The sequence below is a fragment of the Leguminivora glycinivorella genome, chromosome 23 (assembly GCF_023078275.1).
Source record: "Leguminivora glycinivorella isolate SPB_JAAS2020 chromosome 23, LegGlyc_1.1, whole genome shotgun sequence".
NCBI classification, from domain to species: domain Eukaryota; kingdom Metazoa; phylum Arthropoda; class Insecta; order Lepidoptera; family Tortricidae; genus Leguminivora; species Leguminivora glycinivorella.
The window spans coordinates 521,302-542,334 of record NC_062993.1 but is presented as its reverse complement, the minus strand read 5'-3'; the positions used below and the strand labels follow the sequence as shown (position 1 = coordinate 542,334).

General features: G+C 37.1%; 1 protein-coding gene across 1 annotated transcript; it reads left to right on the top strand.

The window, feature by feature from the left end:
- The first annotated feature begins 18,745 nt into the window (after window positions 1–18,745).
- LOC125238448 lies at window positions 18,746–20,781 on the top strand. The gene is made up of 2 exons (XM_048145801.1): window positions 18,746–18,995; window positions 19,077–20,781. The coding sequence occupies exon 2, from the start codon at window positions 19,162–19,164 to the stop codon at window positions 20,245–20,247; it is 1,086 nt and encodes a 361-aa protein (XP_048001758.1). The 5' UTR covers window positions 18,746–18,995; window positions 19,077–19,161; the 3' UTR covers window positions 20,248–20,781.
- The last annotated feature ends 252 nt before the right edge of the window (window positions 20,782–21,033 follow it).

Here is a 21,033-nt window from a genome sequence, read left to right as displayed (position 1 = left end):
TTTATTTTATTGTATTGTTAATAAGCGTGCTAAGGGGAACGTTCGTAAACTATTATTAAATGGTTATTTGGAACTAAATAGAATATAATGGCCGTGAATAATCGTTGAATGAGGACGAAGCAATCACGGCCCATTGTCGTTGGACGTTTGACTTTTGACGTCTATATTCTATTATAATCTGCGGCAAGGGAGACTTTACCGCCAATAAAATTGAAAACCGTTCCGATATACGCGTAAAGTTGAGAATGGGTCAGTAATGTACAAAACCAACTGCATGTAGTTTTTATTAATAAATTGACAGTTGGTATTGATTTTAACTGCGGAATAATTTTAGCGCCTTCGCGGAACGTTGAGATGTATGACAATTTGTTGCGAATGATGTCTTTTTGTAGTTTTTGTGTGGAGTGATAAAATTTAGTTTTATTGATACTTGGATCGTCGGTTTATTGACTTATTGTGCAGAAGAAAAGATTTAAGCAGCAGCTTGTTAGGCGTTTCTTTTATTGGCCGTTTATCGATTTAGTACATCTTTATGAATATTGGTATGAATGCTGTTTTTTTAAAAGGGAGCTTCTAACGAAGATAAACATCAATTTATGAAGTTTTATAATTATTTTTGTTATGCGGTTGAAATTACCTAGTAGTTGTAAAATAATAAACGGTTCAGCGTATAGCCTTTACACCAATTAAAATATGTAAAAACAGTGAGCCATACCAATAGGGTTACTTTACTGTGTTTCCACGTTATCCGATCCGATATCGGATGTAGGACCGATATCCCAAAAATTTCAGCCGCTCTCTTTGATTTTTGCCACTGAAATCCTAAATCCGATATCGAATCGGATAATGTGAAAACGCACTTACATAGTCCAGGTCAGGTAATTTAAATAGTAACAATTAAAAATTGCCAACAACAAAAGTTGTACCGCAATATTGAAAACCGTATTGAAACTAAAATTAAGAACATATTTAAACCCACTCAAGCAGTTAAAACCCTTACAAAACCGCCACGCGACCAATAATAAAACAATTAAAACCATTAACTTGTCTATGGTCAAACAATGTCCCATAAGTACCACAGATAAGATAAACCGTGACCACAAAGCACCATAGACAATCGAACAAAACAAAAACGGTTTGCGGCCATAGACAAGCCATTAAAAGGCGATTTCTGTGCGGACCATAAATTAGGAGCGGTCATTATTTCCCGTATAATTAGCAGATTCCTGCAGTTTTGGGGATCATTCTTGTTTGGCTAGATTGTGCAGGGATGCATTTGGGCGTGAGGGGTTTTCTTTTTTCCTTATATTCAATTTTTTTGAGTTTCGGCTAAAATTTTGGGGTGCAGTGTAAAATGGGGAATGGCCTAAAATACTAATATACCTACTTATAAAATCTCACTTTTGGGAATAAAAGGTACATTTATTTGTGTGGTGAGCACAGATATTTGTTCCTGAGTCATGGATGTTTTCTATGTATATATTTAAGTATTTGTATATTATGTATATCGTTATCTGAGTACCTGCAACAAAAGCCATCTTGAGCTTACTGTGGGGCTCAGTCAATCTGTGTAAGAATGTCCTATAATATTTATTTATTTATTTAGAACTACGGTAAAATCTCCACGAGAATTGTACCTAGATATTGTTCGTATATGATTATATGAGTGATACAAATATGACGCATCACTTGCAGTCACGTATAACACCCAGTACGTGCGCATCTACGTGTTCTACGTTTCGTCTCTATTTTTATTACGGTGGCTATTTTTGTTACAGGTGTTTTTATTTGTGACTGCTACAAAATTAAAGGCCTTTGCGTTTTATGAAACGAATTGAAAGCTAGTTTTGTCATTTAATTATATTTATATTTTACAAAACACATAAAAAAGGACATTTGGTGGATAATGATTTAATCAGGTGGTAGGTATTATCTACCAGTCAACCATGGGATAAATCAAAAGTTCAAGTCGGCGCAGGGTCCTAGTACAGACAGAATAAGTAGAATGTAAAAGTTATAATACAAAAAACTACACACATACATATAATTATACATTTATAGTATTTATACCTACCTATACAATAATATAAGCTCTTTATGAAACCCGCTTAATAAAATGTCACCTCAAATAATCAGTATGTTACAATTGCCCAAGTCCGGCCCCGAACCCGGACCCCAGGGGTCCGTGGGTCCGACACCTCACGATGCCGTCACAAGTCGGGCAGATGGCGAAACTCTCTCGTATCGATCAAATGTCGAAACACGAAATCAGGGTACCTGTAGCCAATGACACAATGCTTACGATAATATGGCTATCTCTACTGCTCTTCTGTATTGGCGCGTCAGAAGGTCAGAACTAGGGTATGTAGCCAAATGCACAAGCGCTTTCGGTAATATCGTTATCGTAGCTATCTCTATCTCTCTTCTTTATTGGCGCGACAGAGCCAGACTACGTTTCAATCGGCGTCTAGCGTCAACGATTGTTTAGGCTAGGCCGGCTGGGTACCTATAGCCAATGGCACATGCGCTTGCGCTTCGTTAGCGTTTAAAGCATATCGTGGCTAGCACCAATACGGAAAAGCGATAGAGATAGCTAGATAAGAAGTGTAAGCGATTGTGGCTTTGGGTAAATACCCAGGGTAGGGTATTGCACAATAACAGCAGTAAAGGTAAATGTGCACATACCTATTGTTCTTTCAAAATATATATTGGAAATGTCAAGGAAGTATTGCATTGTGTTGTTGAAAAAGTACATAGATTGCAAAATGATAGTTCTAAAAGTTCACTGTAAAATATAGCTATTAGCTAATTTTATCATCATTATTACTTACCAATGTAATTGTTAACATCTTGTATGTGGTAATGCTTAATGCAAATAAAAAATATCTTTATCTTTATCGGGAGCCTGTTATGTACCACTGCTGGACAAAAGTCTACCCCCCTCTTTTTTCCAATCTTCCCGATTTTGGGCAGTTTCGGGTCAATTATTAAGGAAGCGATCCAAGTCGTCCCGCCATCGCCGGCACACGGTCTTGAACCATATCTGTCATATTTTTAAGCAACAACTCGGATGTGACACTTTTTCGTGCTACCTACAGTTTAAATTTCCTGCTCAAAATAACACCGAAATTAATGTCATATCCAAAATAAACATCACCAGCCGTTTTTATGCCAAGCTAACGACAAAACAATCGATTAACAGTTTTAGCTGTTAAGAAAGTAGGTACTAGACGTCTTGTTGTGTTGAATTAATAGCCTAGTATACATATGGCAGCCAAGACAAAATTCCAAGTCATAAACACGGTTCTGCATCGTCAATTCTCCACTATTGCACTACTGAATCGCTGCCTAAATATCCTTGTTTTGCCTTAACAGAACTCACCAGAATGACAGCACTAACTCCCAAAAATTCCATATTTTCTCAAAAAAATACCAGCACACAAGTCATGAATCATAGCGATAGCACCTACCGCTAGTAAAGGCACGTAGACCAGGAAAAATAGCTTGACCTGGACATAATTCGATAACCGTAATTTTCTTTTTCTGTCGTATAAAGTATCATTAGTGATAGTTAAAATACAAATTATTAATCAAATTAGGGTTCTGATTCAATTTAAAAAAAAATAAAAACGAACTTTGAATATTTTTTGATTTTATAACTAAAGTATTAAATGTAATCCGGAAAAAGTGCTTGTATTATGTTGTGACACCTGCATTTCATATAAAAACATCTAATTTTTATAAATAATTCATACAGAACTATCATTTATAAAGAAGGTTTAGTAAGTTACACATTTTCAGGCGTATTTCACTAGAAAATATTGTTAACCGTAATCCTGCAATTTATTATGAATATAATATTACGAGTGTTGATAAATTATTAAAACTTATACCAATACTTTTGGCGCTTGTTCAAAATCTTAAATATTGATAATTTTAGGAAAGGAAAAATACCTAACTAAATTGAAAGATGGTAAATTTTGCCGTTAATATATTCTTAGTACTATACGAAATCAATTAAACAACAAATATGTAAGATTCATTACTTAATTGATATTTTTCTTACTTGCGCTTTAATATGAACGTTATTACCTGCAGAATAAGGTCGTGCACAGAGTAGGTATAGCTAGTATAGTAGTAGCGGGAACGGGCGGCGAGTCGTCGACACGTGTTTCGCTCGGCCATATCAAGGGCGCCGCGTTTTCAAAACGCTTCGATAACAAATATTTCACCGTCCAGTATAAGAGAGCTCCCTTATTACAAGTGACAAAAGTCATACAAATCAATTAGTCCGATAGGTCACGTTAAACTGGTCAAGTCGTTAGCTCAATAATAGTACCTATCGAGCTTGACGAGATGCTTGGATCACAACAACGTAATATGTATGAAAGCTTGCGGCGGCGCTTAAGACTGTATTCTTTCGAGTCGTGTGTAACGTATTTTGGCGAGGCAAATTTGAAGCACAGTGCGTGTCTGTCTCACTCACTCTTACGGTAAACCTAATGAACTGTTTCACTTTCAGAGGATTTTTGAAGTAATTTGGGTAATGTGACATTGTCGCGGTGAGGTCTTTCCGGTACAAATTTATCGGTGGATCTTTTCGGAATTGTGGACGATGAGCCGATGCGATGTCGCTTCATTTTGAAGTGTCGACTCTCGCAAGGGAGTTCTTAGAGGACCGCGAGGAGCGCGTGTGACTGTTGAGTTTTTGAATGATTTGAAGTTTGTGAATGATTTTATTTTGTGTGTATTTGTGTGGGCATGAGGTGTTTGTGTTGCGAGAGTCAAATCAATAATATGAGTGGTACAAATTTTATTAGGGGACCTCATGTGTGAGAAACTCAACACTCGAATGCTGCGTCGTAACAATGCGAGCCGAAATCGCCTAATCGGAAGTGTCCGACTTGGTATCGACTAATCTATACACGTTGTAACATGAGAAACCAGAAATCAAAACCTGGTTTCTGGTATCTGGTACCCGGTAACCGGTAACCGGTAACCGGTATCCGGTATCCGGTATCCTGTATCCTGTATCCTGTATCCTGTATCCTGTATCCGGTATCCGGTATCCGGTATCCGGTAACCGGTATCCGGTATCCGGTATCCGGTAACCGGTTCCGGTAACCGGTATCCGGTAACCGGTTCCGGTAACCGGTATCCGGTAACCGGTATCCGGTAACCGGTATCCGGTAACCGGTATCCGGCATCCGGTAACCGGTATCCGGTAACCGGTATCCGGTAACCGGTATCCGGTAACCGGTTTCCGGTAACCGGTTTCCGGTAACCGGTTTCCGGTAACTGGTATCCGGTAACCGGTATCCGGTAACAAAAAACAAACCACAAAAGTTCATAGTTGATCGTTATTGGTACAGTCAGCAACTCAGCTGTGAATACAGATAAAGTGCCAAATATATGTATACACACACCTTAATGTACCAAGTACCAACACTTGTACAGGAAATAAAATACTCTATACATATTTTTGGCACTTTGTCTTGCCAGCTGTGTTGTTGACTGTACACGATCTAAAAAGGAGCCGAACGGTTATTATAATTACGCGGTGACTTGCGTAGTCGGCGGCCGCGCGATACATAGTGCTGTCTCTGTTCAGGCCCCGTAGCCGAATGCCATTTCTCAGACGCGAAACGAAAACGAAACGCAGTCTGGCTCTGTCGCGCCAATACGCAAGAGCGATAGAGATAGATATCTACTAGCGTTTCGTTTCATGAGCGTTTGTGCCATTCGGCTACGCACCCTGTTCTCACTACCACGAATTTGAAGAACAATATTGCTGTCTCTCTCAATCTTTAGGCGTCATTCATATATTACGTCATACTAAATGTGACAATCCATGTTAAAGGATTAAAAAAGCGTGACATTGGGGGGTCCAAATAGTAGTCCATAAACCACGTCTTTGACCAACGTGAGTGATATCTCTGTCACTCTTTACAGAGATAGCACTATAATCATTTAAGTTCCTGGTAGTAAAGGGTGACAGAGATAGCACTCATGTTAGTCAAACTCGTGGTATGTGCACTTCCCGCACACAGTAAAGAGTGACAGAGATAGCACTATAATCATTTAAGTTCCTGGTAGTAAAGAGTGACAGAGATAGCACTATCATAATTAAAGTTCCTGGTAGTAAAGAGTGATAGAGATAGCACTCATGTTAGTCAAACTCGTGGTATGTGCACTTCCCGCACACAGTAAAGAGTGACAGAGATAGCACTATAATAATTTAAGGTCCTGGTAGTAAAGAGTGACAGAGATAGCACTATAACAATTTACGTTCCTGATAGTAAAGAGTGACAGAGATAGCACTGTAATAATTTAAGTTCCTGGTAGTAAAGAGTGACAGAGATAGCATTTTTGTTATTTAAATTTCTGTTAGTAAAGAGTGACAGAGATAGCACTATTGTTATTTAAATTTCTGTTAGTAAAGACGTAAAGAGTGACAGAGATATCACTCACGTTGGTCAAAGACGTGGTTTATGGACTACTATTTGGACCCCCCAATGTCACGCTTTTTTAATCCTTTAACATGGATTGTCACATTTAGTATGACGTAATATATGAATGACGCCTAAAGATTGAGAGAGACAGCAATATTGTTCTTCAAATTCGTGGTAGTGAGAACAGGGTGCGTAGCCGAATGGCACAAACGCTCATGATATAACGATCAACTATGAACTTTTGTGGTTTGTTTTAAATAGTTCTATGCAGATATAGATTAGAATACCTATTCTATCGGTACTTTTTGTATAGGTTATTATAATAACTGGACAAAATAATTATAATCAGTGCCGGCGCACTCAGCGATCACGATTCTTTCGCCGAGCTACAAGGCCTTGATATATAGGGTGTATTATTTTATCAGCAACAAAAATATGTGATGATATTGAATTAAGGCAAAACAAGACATATAAACGCTCTCCATTATTTCCTCCCTGGTTTATGAAGCTAGAACAATGATTTTTAACACATACGAAATTCGTACACTGAAATAAAGTGATGATACTATAAATATACTCGACATTCAAAGTCGATAATCTAGTGACGTGAGAAGTTATTGATATAACAGAATTTTGCACAAAATAGGCTCACCCTTTGATGTTGAAAATGCCGCCACTCTATAAAACAAACAGACCGCACACGAGCAGCCGACATTAAATTCTATTGCACGGCGCGAAGGTCGAAAGCCGCGCCCGCACCTGGGCGTAGGTAGCGAGATCGGGTGCACGTGCGCTTACCTTTGAAATCGCCGACACGCAGGTGTCGCCGTTCGCCCTCTCTTTTCATTTATGTTTCTGTTTCAATCGGTTAGCCGTTTGCCGGCGGGCAATAAAGGTTGTTTTTTTAACCGACTTCAAAAAAAGTAGGAGGTTCTCAATTCGACTGAATGTTTTTTAGGGTTCCGTAGTCAACTAGGAATCCTTATAGTTTCCCCCTGTCTGTCTGTCTGTCCGTCCGTCCGCGGATAATCTCAGTAACCGTAAGCACTAGAAAGCTGAAATTTGGTACCAATGTATCAATCACGCCAACAAAGTGCAAAAATAAAAAATGGAAAAAAATGTTTTATTAGGGTACCCCCCTACATGTAAAGTGGGGGCTGATTTTTTTTCATTCCAACCCCAACGTATGATATATTGTTGGATAGGTATTTAAAAATGAATAAGGGTTTACTTTTACTAAGATCGTTTTTTGATCATATTAATATTTTCGGAAATAATCGCTCCTAAAGGAAAAAAAGTGCGTCCCCCCTCTATATTTTGAACCTTATGTTTAAAAAAATATGAAAAAAGATCAAAAAAGTAGAACTTTATAAAGACTTTCTAGGAAAATTGTTTTGAGAAAAATACGGAAAACTACGGAACCCTACACTGAGCGTGGACCGACACGCTCTTGGCCGGTTTTTTTGTATGTATGTTACTCGATATCTCCGAGAATCGTGGACCGATTTTCAAATTATTTTTTTTAATCGAACGGGTATAACCCCGAGATGGTCCTATTGGCACCAAGTCGGGGTCTGATGATGGGATCTTGGAGAAATCGAGGGAACTCTTCAAATGTTATAGGCACATGTAATGTTTTTAGTGTATTTTTAATAGGTACACCAATATTTACGATTGATGGTAAAAATTTTTATGTCGCTGAGCTGATGATGGAAGGTCAACTCCTCAATGGTTAGGAGTTAAAGGATAATTCTTTCACTACTGTACGTATATAATATCAATAGGAACCACTAAAATCAATAAATAAATAAATTTTTCTTTAATATAAAACCGCCTTCAAAAATAAGCGCGTTACAAAACACGGAGAAACTAAAACGCAAAAAATAATAAACCTTTGAATTCAGATTTCTTATCGTATTGCAATAATCTAAACATGCAAATTATAAACAAATCAATTATTTCCGGAGTCGGGGCCAGCCTGGGTATGGTTGGGTGGGGCAAACAGGCATGAGGGATAAGAAATCTGAATTCAAAGGTTTATTATTTGCATTTTTATTTGACATTTTATAAACTGTACGAAAAAGATCCGGATATTCATGCAACTTTTCCATGGTTTCGAAATATCTGTAATGTTCGGATAATTTTCGCATAGGGTGAACCCAATATCTCCTGTGCCTCTGCATATTGAGAATTTGCAGCAAGGCAAACGCATCTTCATCATCGGACGAGGAAGACGTTTCCGCAACGAAATCAGCCTGTATAATGACGCATCGAGCCGTGTTTTCACCTCTTGTGTGTAATTTAGATTGCGTCCGCGCCCCGTCCGCGCCTCGTCCTCGCCACGCCCGCGCCACGCCACGTCCGTTGTGTTTATTTTAGACGTAAGACGCGCCCCCAGGCGGCGCGGCGCGCGCCACGCCGCCGCCACGCCGCCTGGGGCGCGTCTTACGTCCTTCCTATACAAAATGTACTGAGGAGACGATTTTTGAATTACACTCAGGTGGCGTGGCGCGGACGTCCGTTGCGCGCCCCGAGACACGCGACGCTCTGGTGTGGCCGGTACCTTACGTCCCTAACCTATTAACCGATCCGCCGCGGTGACGCGGCCGGTGCGCGGCGCGCTCTCCCAGGCCCGCGCCCCGCGCGCTCCCCCCGCCCCGCGCCAGCCGCTCTACGACAACTTTGCACCCTTTTAAATTACTGACATTTACAGTTTCTTAAGCGCGACCTTCACAGTATTAATTTTGATAAAATCATGATTATAGTACACAAAAACCTAGTCTTAAGCAAAAAAATCTCAGTTACAATTTATACCTACTGAGAAATTCATGTTTATTTAAGCGTTAAAAATATATGTTTAAGATCGGTGCTAAATGTATATATATACTCAATACAATGCAAATTGATATATATATCATGGTCACCATTTTTACCTACCTAGATATTCACATTAAATGAAAACGGTAAAAAAAAGTACACAATCAGATTTATTTTCTGTGTAATATCACTAATAACTGATCGCATCTGAGTGCACCACAAAGTTAATCTAACAAAGTTTTCGGTTAACTATTTTGCTGTTAGCGAAAAGTGGGATAATGTACTTTATCTCATGATTTTTATAAGATATGAATACGATCGTATTTTTTTTTATCTATGTACATAATTACTATTTGATGCTTAATAATAATACCCAATAAAATATCAAAAAGGACGAGTTATTGAATTATGTCCAGGGTACCTTACTTTTACTCCACTAACGTACACACGCGCGGGTAATGTTACAGGTTCGGTGATAAACGGTTTACGGCTGTGATGACTCTATTCTCGCGTAGACCAGAGACAATGAACCCCGGTTTTTAAAGCATAGTAGTATGCAGAATTAGATAAAAATGATGATGATTAAAAAGTGGCTCAACCAAATGATGTGGTAGTTTTTTTTTAACTAAGTAGTAGGTAGGTAACCGCTTTATTGTACCACCAAAACAAAAAAAAAAGAAGGTAGTATAAAGGCGAACTTATCCCTAAAAGGGATCTCTTCCTTTTTTTGGTTTTGTAAAAATATTCGGCTTATTTCTGCGTTCCTAAGATCCATTTTTAGTCATACGTGTAGTATTATAAATTTACATTATAATACTACAGTAACCATGGTATTAAAACCTCTTATAGGTTTTACTTACTTAGATGTATTTTAAAAAACTTTTTAATAAATGCAGTCAAACTGCAAGAAAATAAGGAACCAAAAATCTCACAAACGCACATATTTTCCTCAAAAATACCAACACGCAATCCATATCCATACTTCCATACTATCCATACTTCCATCCATACTCCATCCATCCATACTAATATTATAAATGCGAAAGTAACTCTGTCTGTCTGTCTGTTACGCTTTCCCGCTTAAACCACGCAACCGATTTTGATGAAATTTGGAACAGACAATCTTTAGACCCTGAGACAGAACATAGGCTACTATTTATTTCGAACAAAAGGGATGAAGGGTCTGAAAAAGAGGTTGAAAGTTTGTATGGGATTTCTTAATTTTAAAAGATAAAACCATGAAACTTTATATTTTAGCACTTGATAAGAAATCATTAAACATATATTTAAAGTCACATACAGGTCGAACGCGATTAATTAACATTATTTTTACCTTTAAAATAAACATGGTGGGAAATAAACATTAACTAAAAGCGGGTAGATTATATTTATTTGTCTACCCCGAACATTTATATAAATTAATATCGGGTAGTTTTGTGTTGTTTACATCTCCGGTGACATTTTGCTGGGACGTCAGTCTTCCGCGACCACGGCCAGTGCAACCTGGCCGAAACGTTGGGAAAAAAGGTAAAAATAATGTTAATTAATCGCGTTCGACCTGTATGTGACTTTAAATATGTGTACAAAGCGCGAGGACTTAAAGTGTTATATCATTAAACATCTTGATAAGGGATAGGGATAGCGATAGGGATAGCGATAGGGAAAGCGATAGCGATACGGATACGGATAATATGGGTATCGTTAACGGGATACGGATAATCGGTCGGCGGTCTCTTACAATCAATGTGCTCTAAGACGATCGTTGTTTGCTTGCTTGAAGATTACGTTTGCGATAAGTATAAGCAAAATGTAAAAAATTGTAAGGGATAATAGAAAAAAGTACTTTTTACCCACCGATCATAGTGTCGAAATACGGGCTATGTGGGATGTTTATAAAGGTTTCCCCAGCGTATATAGAATTACCTACGCTGTGGTCGATGTGTAATATTTCTACAATCATTGCAAGCAAAAGTATTATGTGCAATCGAAATAATCGCAGATAAATATACCTACAGACAAACCTACGGATCCAAATGAAAATCTTAATGAATACTTTTATTACGCGGGCGAAGCCGCGGGTAAAAGCTAGTATATCATAATTCATAACACCCAAAGCTAATAAAGGCACGTACACACGCGCGGATAATGTTACAGTTTCGGCTGTGATGACTCTATTGCGGAGACCAGAGACAGTGACCTCTGATGTTTTATGCGCTCATGTAGTACGTAGTACATAAAATTTTACATATTTGAGGTGTCCTTTCATGAGGTTTATTTTTATATGCCTTTCCTATGAAAAGCATATAAAAATAAGTATTTTGAAAAGACGAAAAGTTATATCTCTACCTAAAAAAGTCTTTTGAAAAGTTTGAAAAGAGCTCCCCATTTATGACTACTAGAAGTTACATTAATTATTTTTAAAATTCCAAACTAAGTTTTCAGTAAAATAACTATCTTATATTATATTAGTTTCGCAAACCATTTTAGTAAAGAGAAATTAGCGGTGTATTACTTATAGAGATACTATATGTTGTTTACATGAAGTGCTTGTGTTAAAGAGAGTCTCAAAGTCGAAGCAGCGCTGGTCACGCGCGGTGTCGAGTTACACGAGGTGCGCGTGGGCATGCGTGGGAGCAGGATGCGTGTAGTAAATGTAGTAATAAGTGTCACAAAGTATTTGAAGGGGGCGTTGTATTACATCGATGGCAAGGAAACATATAGCTTAGCTATTTGAGGGGTGTAATAGGTATTTACCGTTCTTAAACTTGTACTGCGATTAAATAAATATTTAGAGAAATTCTGACACATATCGGCTAAGCCCCATTGTATGTTCAAGAATACTTGAGCTTTGTTTAAACTGTTTTATTGAAGAACCACGATATTGTGATATAAGAAACCTAAATTATTTTTCCCCTCACTAGCTCGGAAACACGTGTTTTGTCCTTTAATACCAGCGGGTAAAAACGCATTTTATCCACTAGTGGATAAAGTAATTTGACCTTGAATAGAGGCAAATTTTCTGCTTTAAAATTGATAAAAGTGGGTTAATCTAGTGATGAAGATGTTTTACCACCTGTGGAAGCACTGGAAGCAGTGATAAACGCGTTTTTTGCGTTGTACTTTCCTCGCTATAGTGAGGGGAAAAGTTTTGTGTTACACACGAGTGCAAATGTATTTTACTTCTCGTGTGTTGAAAAACTCGCTAGCTCAGGATTCTATTCTCGAACCACTCGCTTCGCTCGTGGTTCAACTATAGAATCCTTTCGCTTGCTCGTTTTTCAATTCCACACTCGGCGTTAAAATACAACTTTGCACTCTTATATAACAAATAACTATTATTCAAAACTAAAACATTCCTTACCTCTTTAGTTCTTGCGGCCCGGCCTTTTTACTTCTCTTTCTCTCTCTCTACTCCACTCGGCAACCTTAGGCCAAAAACCAGCGGAGGAAAGGAAAATTGTAAATACATTATATATATATATTATTATACATATAGGCACTGGACAGTCATCGTCCTCCTTGCATTATCCCGGCATTTTCCACGACTCATGGGAGCCTGGGGTCCGCTTTGACAATACATACATACATACATACATACATACATATAATCACGCCCGTATCCCATAAAGGGGTAGGCAGAGCACATGAACTACTAAGGTTTTAGTGCCACTCTTGGCAAAGAGGGGTTGAAAGAAATCCAAATTGTGACATTGCAGTGACAGGTTGCCAGCCTCTCGCCTACGCCACAATTTAACCCATATCCCATAGTCGCCTTCTACGACACCCACGGGAAGAAAGGGGGTGGTGAAATTCTTAGCCCGTCACCACACAGTACAATACAATATTATATTGTATTTTTTGACACATAAATAGGTACTTGAGTTGTGTTCTAAAATCATCAGCACAACCCCTACTTATAATCGGATGTGGCACAACACAACAAATGCTTCTTATAATTTTCTTAATAAAATGACTAATGGTTTTTTTAAACCTATCAGTAATTTCTAGTTACCATTCAAATAAAGCTGTTTCTGATCTTATCTGTTAAGTTACTCTAATACTAAGAGACAGGTGTAATCAAATAAATGTTTATAATAACCAACGCCACGGGACGAAACACACCAACACCACCCTAAAATATACGTAACAAAATATTTAATAAACACACTTATAATCCTACCTTATTCCGAAGTTTTTAAAGTCGTTATTTGAGAAGACTAAAAAAAGGTTTACATCTTTTTTAAGTTATGTGCCACATTATTTCTTTAACAATCATAACCCATTGAATTGAACATTTCCTACTAGTTTAATAAATGTGACATCTCTATACAAAACTAGAATAAATTAGATATAATCGATATGACGCGCCCCGCTGTTAAATGTCTTTCGTTCATTGTGTACCGTGCCTAAGCTATTCCGTTACAAAGTTGTAAAAATTAGACGGCGAAACTTGGAACTAAATTTATCACATACAAAAATCAAATTGTTCCCAAGGTAGTAGCGTCATGACTGACTGCACTGATAAGTTTGTAAAAATGTTTTTTTCGAAAATGGCCGTCTAATTTGAAAAAGGAACTCGATTTTTAAATTCGGTGAATATTGTAGTGTTCTTTATAGTCCGGTAGCGTAACGGCGAATAAGTGTGTTTCCTATGGTTTCGGGACGCGACATAAGTGTCAAAATGACAATGGTAAATGATTTTAATGAGAATTTATGTGATGGTAGTCGTTTTCTGATAGCTTGCTCTTCCTGTATGGGGCCACACAAAATCTTAATATCTTTGTTTTTTTTTTCAATTTTAACTTGAAGTATAGGTATACTGTATACTGCTTTGGAATAACTTCGAATGCAAGCAAAGTAAATTAAAGTATGTATAATAAAACCAGTAATTCTTTACAATGTAGCAACACTTATGTGGGCTCTTAAAACGCATAATTTCCTGTGGTAAACTAAAATTATTCAGTCTAATTTTTTTTCTAAAATTTCGCTTTTTCTAGAAGGGTTCTGTGTCATTATTATACCTAGTTAGCTCAGCGTTTCAACCACAAAATAACTAATTTATACAAACATATGTCTATTCTTATTTCTAAGGAACTCATTTGGCGCTGTCAACAAAAACATTGACAGGCTAATCATGTCAAAGATATGGTGCAGTTTTTGCAACAACAGCTGTTCAAAAACGGCAGTCAGGAAAACCTCGAAACGTTTGCCACACCCAGCAATTACTTTAATGAATCTAGGCATTTTTTTAGAAGATACGATGATTGGTGAGTAGCTTACTAGTACGATAGTACTCTTTATTATACTGTGTTAGTGAGATTACTACTAAACTTAGTAGAATCACACTTAGAGTCATGCTAAGTAAAATTGATAGAGATTTTGATAGCCCCGCCTTTACAAGTATTGCAAGGAGTTTTGATTGATTCACGGTTATTTTCATTAGACTTATATTGACCGTGATATAGACCGTGATTACCTTTTTGATTTTTGTCGAGCTCCCGATATTTCGACGCAGTTGCATGCATCATGATCACGGAAAACATGCAACTGCGTCGAAATATCGGGAGCTCGACAAAAATCAAAAAGGTAATCACGGTCTATATCCCGGTCACAATATAAGTCTAAGTATTGCAAGGGTCAATTTTGGTAAACATTTTAGTCAAAATTGCTTGCTATGACTCAGATGGAGTCAGTACATAATAGTACATATCATTTGCATTTGACTCTGACATTTTCTCACTTACTTTTACTGAAATACCCATGTACAAAGTTAGCATGGAGATCTATTACTGAAAAATAAACATGAAAATGATTTAGCATTTCACCAATCGATCTATTCTATGTATATCAATATCCATGCACATTCTATTCAAATACATTGACACTGACGCAAAATCTTGAGCACCTTTTGTCGCTTTCCTTCTTCTAAATAAACTAATAACGTACAATGGTCGCTGTCATTTTTTCTGTCACTCCATCTGAAGCTGACCCACAATGTCACAAAGGTTTTATAATTGAAATCGACACTCCAGTCAATTGCTTTGTGGTCAAAAACTTGACAAAAGAATTGACGCAAAGGTGACAGGACACTTTCTGTGAGACTAGGTGGAGTTTATCAGTACGTAGTTGAGTTGATAATTGATTGACATATAATCAGATTTTGAAGTAAGTATAAGACCTTTCTAGTAAGTAGGTAGGTAAAGCTTTTTGATATGTTTTAAACAGGCTAAATTATTAGACTAAATAATGTGTTTTCGTTAATGACTTGTTTTGATACGACTCACACGGCTGACTTGGACTTGACTGAATCAAGCCTTTTGACATGTATTTTAAAGTTTAGAGTATGTATGCTGGTCCGCTTTCTCAAGATAATTATTATTATCAAAAATATATCTAGATAAGGTAGATATCTATCTTGTAAACTATGTGAGGAGTGCAATAAAGAGTATTGTATTGTGTTTGGTGACGAACCAATCTATCAACGAGTGTAGGATTTGACGCAACATTACTGTCGTCACATTTCTGTACAAATCCAAATAAGTACCTATTATAATTTACTATTTCTTAGCATTTCCCCCCTTTTCTAAATGATTTCAGCCAAAGGGCTCCATAAATCTGGAAATATAGACGAATTACTTCCTTCAACATTTTGAAACCAGAATAATCTGATGCAATATCTTAAACACCTTGGTCATTCTCTCGAAATAGACTGACAATGGTCAGTGTTTCGGCCTGTCAGAGTGAAGCTGTAAGGCCCACGACACACAAGGACACAAAGGGCGGGTAATTGAAATCGACACTCGTAGTCAATTGCTGTGGTGGTGTAGCGGCAAAAAGTGGGGCAAAAAATGTTGACACATCTGCTTATAGGCGCTACGCTGGGTTAGGGTGAGATTTTTGATAACGGAACGTAAGTGCGTTTTCACATTATCCGATCCGATGTCGGATGTCGGCCCGATATCCCATACATCAAAGGCGCCATCTTGGATTTTTTCTATAGAAATCCTTCCGACATCCCATATCGGATCGGACAATGTGAAAACGCACTAAGAATCATATGAATTCTAATAAAGAGTAATTATCAAATTCTCCATTTTATTTTATAAGCATTATTAACATTTAATTTATTTATTAACATTTGCTTTGTTGAAAGATTTTTGAAGTGAGACTTCAAATGTGATTTCCAACTGACAGCGTTAAACGTCCAACGCGTTAAACATTTAACGCTCAATGTTACCAACTCGAATTTTGAAAACAACACATTACAAGGTTTCACTTCTTCCGCGCGAAGGGATTCCATGCACTATTTTTTGTTATTTAACTTACTTATAATTACCGACTACCGTATATTTTTATTATTTTCTATGTTCTCCTCTATAATATCGGCTACCTACTTATTTTTATTTCCTGAACCCTTTTTAAGCATAGGTAAGGTAGCGGGGCAAATCTCGACTGGGGGCAAATGTAACTGGTCCATATTTCCATGTTTACAATGTTTGCATTATTAAATAGAGTGTCCACCAGTTATATATGGTAGGCGTGTTCAGTGGATACATGTACGTAGAACTGAACATCATAGTGTATTAATGGAAAAAATGGATCAGTTACAAACAACACATTACAAGGTTTCACTTCTTCCGCGCGAAGGGATTCCATGCACTATTTTTTGTTATTTAACTTACTTATAATTACCGACTACCGTATATTTTTATTATTTTCTATGTTCTCCTCTATAATATCGGCTACCTACTTATTTTTATTTCCTGAACCCTTTTTAAGCATAGGTAAGGTAGCGGGGCAAATCTCGACTGGGGGCAAATGTAACTGGTCCATATTTCCATGTTTACAATGTTTGCATTATTAAATAGAGTGTCCACCAGTTATATATGGTAGGCGTGTTCAGTGGATACATGTACGTAGAACTGAACATCATAGTGTATTAATGGAAAAAATGGATCAGTTACAATTGCCCCCCCAGTAGAGATTTGCCCCGCTGTACCTTAATAGTAATAGGACAGCGAGGCTTCAATTCTTTTTGTGACATTTATCAAGAATGATGAGTACAAATTGAAGTACATATATATAATTGTGTCAATAAAACTCACTATAAAAGTTGCACCCTCTCACAGCGAGTGTGGTGTACCATTTATCATCAATTTGCAACCAATTGAGCATGGCTACCCCTAGCGCGGTATAATGGGGTGTAATGTATTGGGAGTTGCCGAATCTCGCTACACTGCACACATGTATTAGAAAGTTATTATATTTAAATGAAACTCGCTTTTTACTTGTGCGCCTACTTACCAGAACTATACCTAAAGTACACTAGACTTATTTTTTATCAGTTTTGGCAGCAGGCCTCCGTGGCTAAGTTGGTCATAGCGACTGCTCTGGGAAAGCAGTACCTTGGTCGCAGGTTTGAGTCCTGCCAGAGGTGTGAATTTTTCCTTTTATTTTAAAAATATGTACTACACTAGGATTTTAATAGCCCCTCTGCAAGGGTTAGGTAAACATCATAATTTAATTTTAAAATAACATTTGCACCGCACTATATAGTACATAATATTTAGTCCTCCTCATCGCTTTCATGACGGCGACCCCAAATAAACCTTAATACGGACGTTTCCTTGCGTGTGCTCTAATGTGGCTGGACAGGCCGAACCGCACTAATAACGAGGATGTCAACATTGTTGCAAACTTATTTTGGTTTAACTCTAATCTAGCTATATCTAGGCACTACTAAAGCCTCTCACGGCGAAGGTGACCATTTATCATCAATTTGCGACCAATTGAGCATGGCTACCCTAGCGCGGTATAATGGGGTATAATGTATTGGGAGGTGCCGAATGCTCGCTTCAACGGCTTACTAGTCACTACACATGTAGATGTATTACAAATCTATTATACTTCAATGATCATTACTAGGTACGTATAGCAAAGAATCAATTAAATCACAGTAAGGTTGGGGCAGAGTATGTACACAATTAGAAGAGACATTTCAGACATACAGCATACAGTATACGACGATCACGACTTTCTTCGTTCCAAACAGACTCTACTAACCTAACTACAAAATTAAAATTTTGAAATTTTCATGAAACATGGCTAAGAACACTCCCAACTAACTCAGCTTTAAAAAAAAACGAAATCTAAATCAGTTCATCCGTTCGGGAGCTACGATGCCACAGACACACACACACATAGACAGACATACAAACAGACAGACACGTCAAACTTAGTTATAACACCCCTTTGTTTTTTCGTCGGGGGTTAAACATGAAGACAATGAGAAATAGTTACGTATAGCAGAACTTTTAGGTTATTTCTTATGCCTTAAGCAAATTCAATTCAGTCTATGGTAATAGGTATCCTGAATGTCGTCTTACGATATGAGGGTCTTCAAAAACGGAGTGTGTTTTGAATGGTCGACAACGCGCATGTGTCACCTCTGACTAAATGAGTTTGATATATGTAAAGAAATGAGATTTCTTTGAATGGTCTACAACTTATGACTCGGTCGGTAAAGTAGAAGTTCACATAGCAAGACAACAGATGGCGTGGCAAACTCCATAACTGTTCGGCGCGTAGGTGTCATCCATCTGTCATGGCGACTATGAGAGGTTATAAACCCGGAGAGTGAAAATCAAGAAACTAAATAATTTAAGGTGTAAAGTGGGAATCGACATGCCAATTAATAGACTTTGAATGTCGTTTCTTTGTTTTCAGGTATGTTTTTAGTGTGATCAATACTAAATAAGTTAAGTTTCAAATGTAAACATTTGGTTAAATAAAAATCTTTGTTTTCAGAGCAACACTTCGTTTATTTTTGGTTGATTCCTAACAACCCATGAGAATTGTCTTATAAAACGACATTCTTAGTAAAAACATAAACATGGAAAAATTGAGATTTACGTTCGCAGTATTAGCGACGGGGCCAGAAGGAAAAACAAATACAATCTGCATAACCTCAATCGAAGTACCCGATGGTCGTGTTTTTGAAGTTCCTGATGATCTGAAACCTGCTAGTAAACACACTGGTATTACGACTACGGATGTATTCACGAAAGTGAAGAACTCATTAAAGAAAAGACATCAAACACGCAAATTATGGATCCCTTTAACGGAAGACTTGCGAAAGACCTACTTGGATGAAGGTGAAAATGTTCAATTTGGTGATCAGTATTTGGACGAAATTGTAAGTGAAACAAAAAGCTCAGTTAGCAACAATAACAATACGGAACCTGTTAGTAAAAACTTGGGAAAAATTGCTGAACGGTTTTTACTGGAAAAATTTTCTGGAAAAACAACAAATGTTGAACAATGGATTAAGGAATTTGAGAATGAATGTAAAAGATTTGAAATGGTGCAGGATGTTAAAAAAATTGAGATGCTAAAGCATCTTATGGATAAACAGTGCTTAGATTGGTACAACAGCATGATAATAAAACATACCATAGATTCGGACTGGACAATTTGGAAAAGTAATCTGTGCGAGTCATATGGAAATAAAGGTTGGTCTCAGATTAAGTACGCATTCACATTTAAATACCAAGCGGGGTCCCTAATAGAATATGCCACCAAAAAGGAAAGGCTACTCCTAGAGGTAAATAAACAGACTGATTCGCAGACAATGATTCATCTCATTGTAATGGGTTTACCAGATTTCATAATGGACAAAATTGATAAAGGAAAAATAACATCCACCATGAGTCTTTACAATGAGCTTGGAAAGTATGAGCATACAATGAATAAAAAGACTTACTATAAAAAGAAAATAAACACGGACATAAAAACTGGAGCCGAGAAGATCAAACCCTGCAAAATATGCGAAAAATTAAACAAAGGTACCCGCTTTCATCCCGAAGAAAGATGCTGGTTTAAACAGACAGGAGAACATGAGAATAAGAAAAATTATAAAAATGTGAATAATGTCATGCTGGATGTTGAATTGAGTGACGAAGATCAAAAAAACGCGTGATTACACCATTGATTAAAGTCAAACTAATACTTAACGATAAATTAGAAGTATTGGGTATATATGACCCAGGCTCAAACGTCTCTCTAGTTAATTCAAAATTATTAAAACTGAAGAGGTCAGCAAAAAAACATTATGATAAAAATGCAAAATTAGTAACAATTAATGGTGTAAAAAGAGCAAAAGGTTTGACAAATTTGAAAATAAAAATAATGGAAATAGAAAAACATATGGATGTATACATTATAGATGGAAAGGAATTTAAATATGATTTCCTAATAGGACTAGACATAATCAAAGAGTTTAAGTTGACTCAAGATGAAAATTTGAAGATCAGTCAAAAACCAGAAAGACTATCAAGAGAAAAAGAAACACATAAAAATACTGCTTCCGTAGAACTCAAGGACAAAATAAATTTACTTTCTGTAAATTTTAATGAACACATGAAAGAAGAATTCAACACAAATGTCAGCCACTTAAATGAAGAGCAAAGACAAGAAATAAATAAACTTATTGAAAAGTATAAATCAAGCTTTGCCAAAGATAAATATATATAGGAACAGTAAGAGACTATGAGGCTCGAATAGATTTGCTAGTGGATAAATATTGTAGCAAGCGGCCTTACAAATGTTCTATGCAAGATAAGAAAGAAATTGAAGAACAAGTTGGGAAATTACTTCAGAAGAATCTCATAGAAGAGTCGTACAGTCCGTTTGCTGCACCAGTGACTCTAGTTTTTAAAAAGGAAGAAAATAGAAGATCCAGATTATGCATTGACTTCAGGGATCT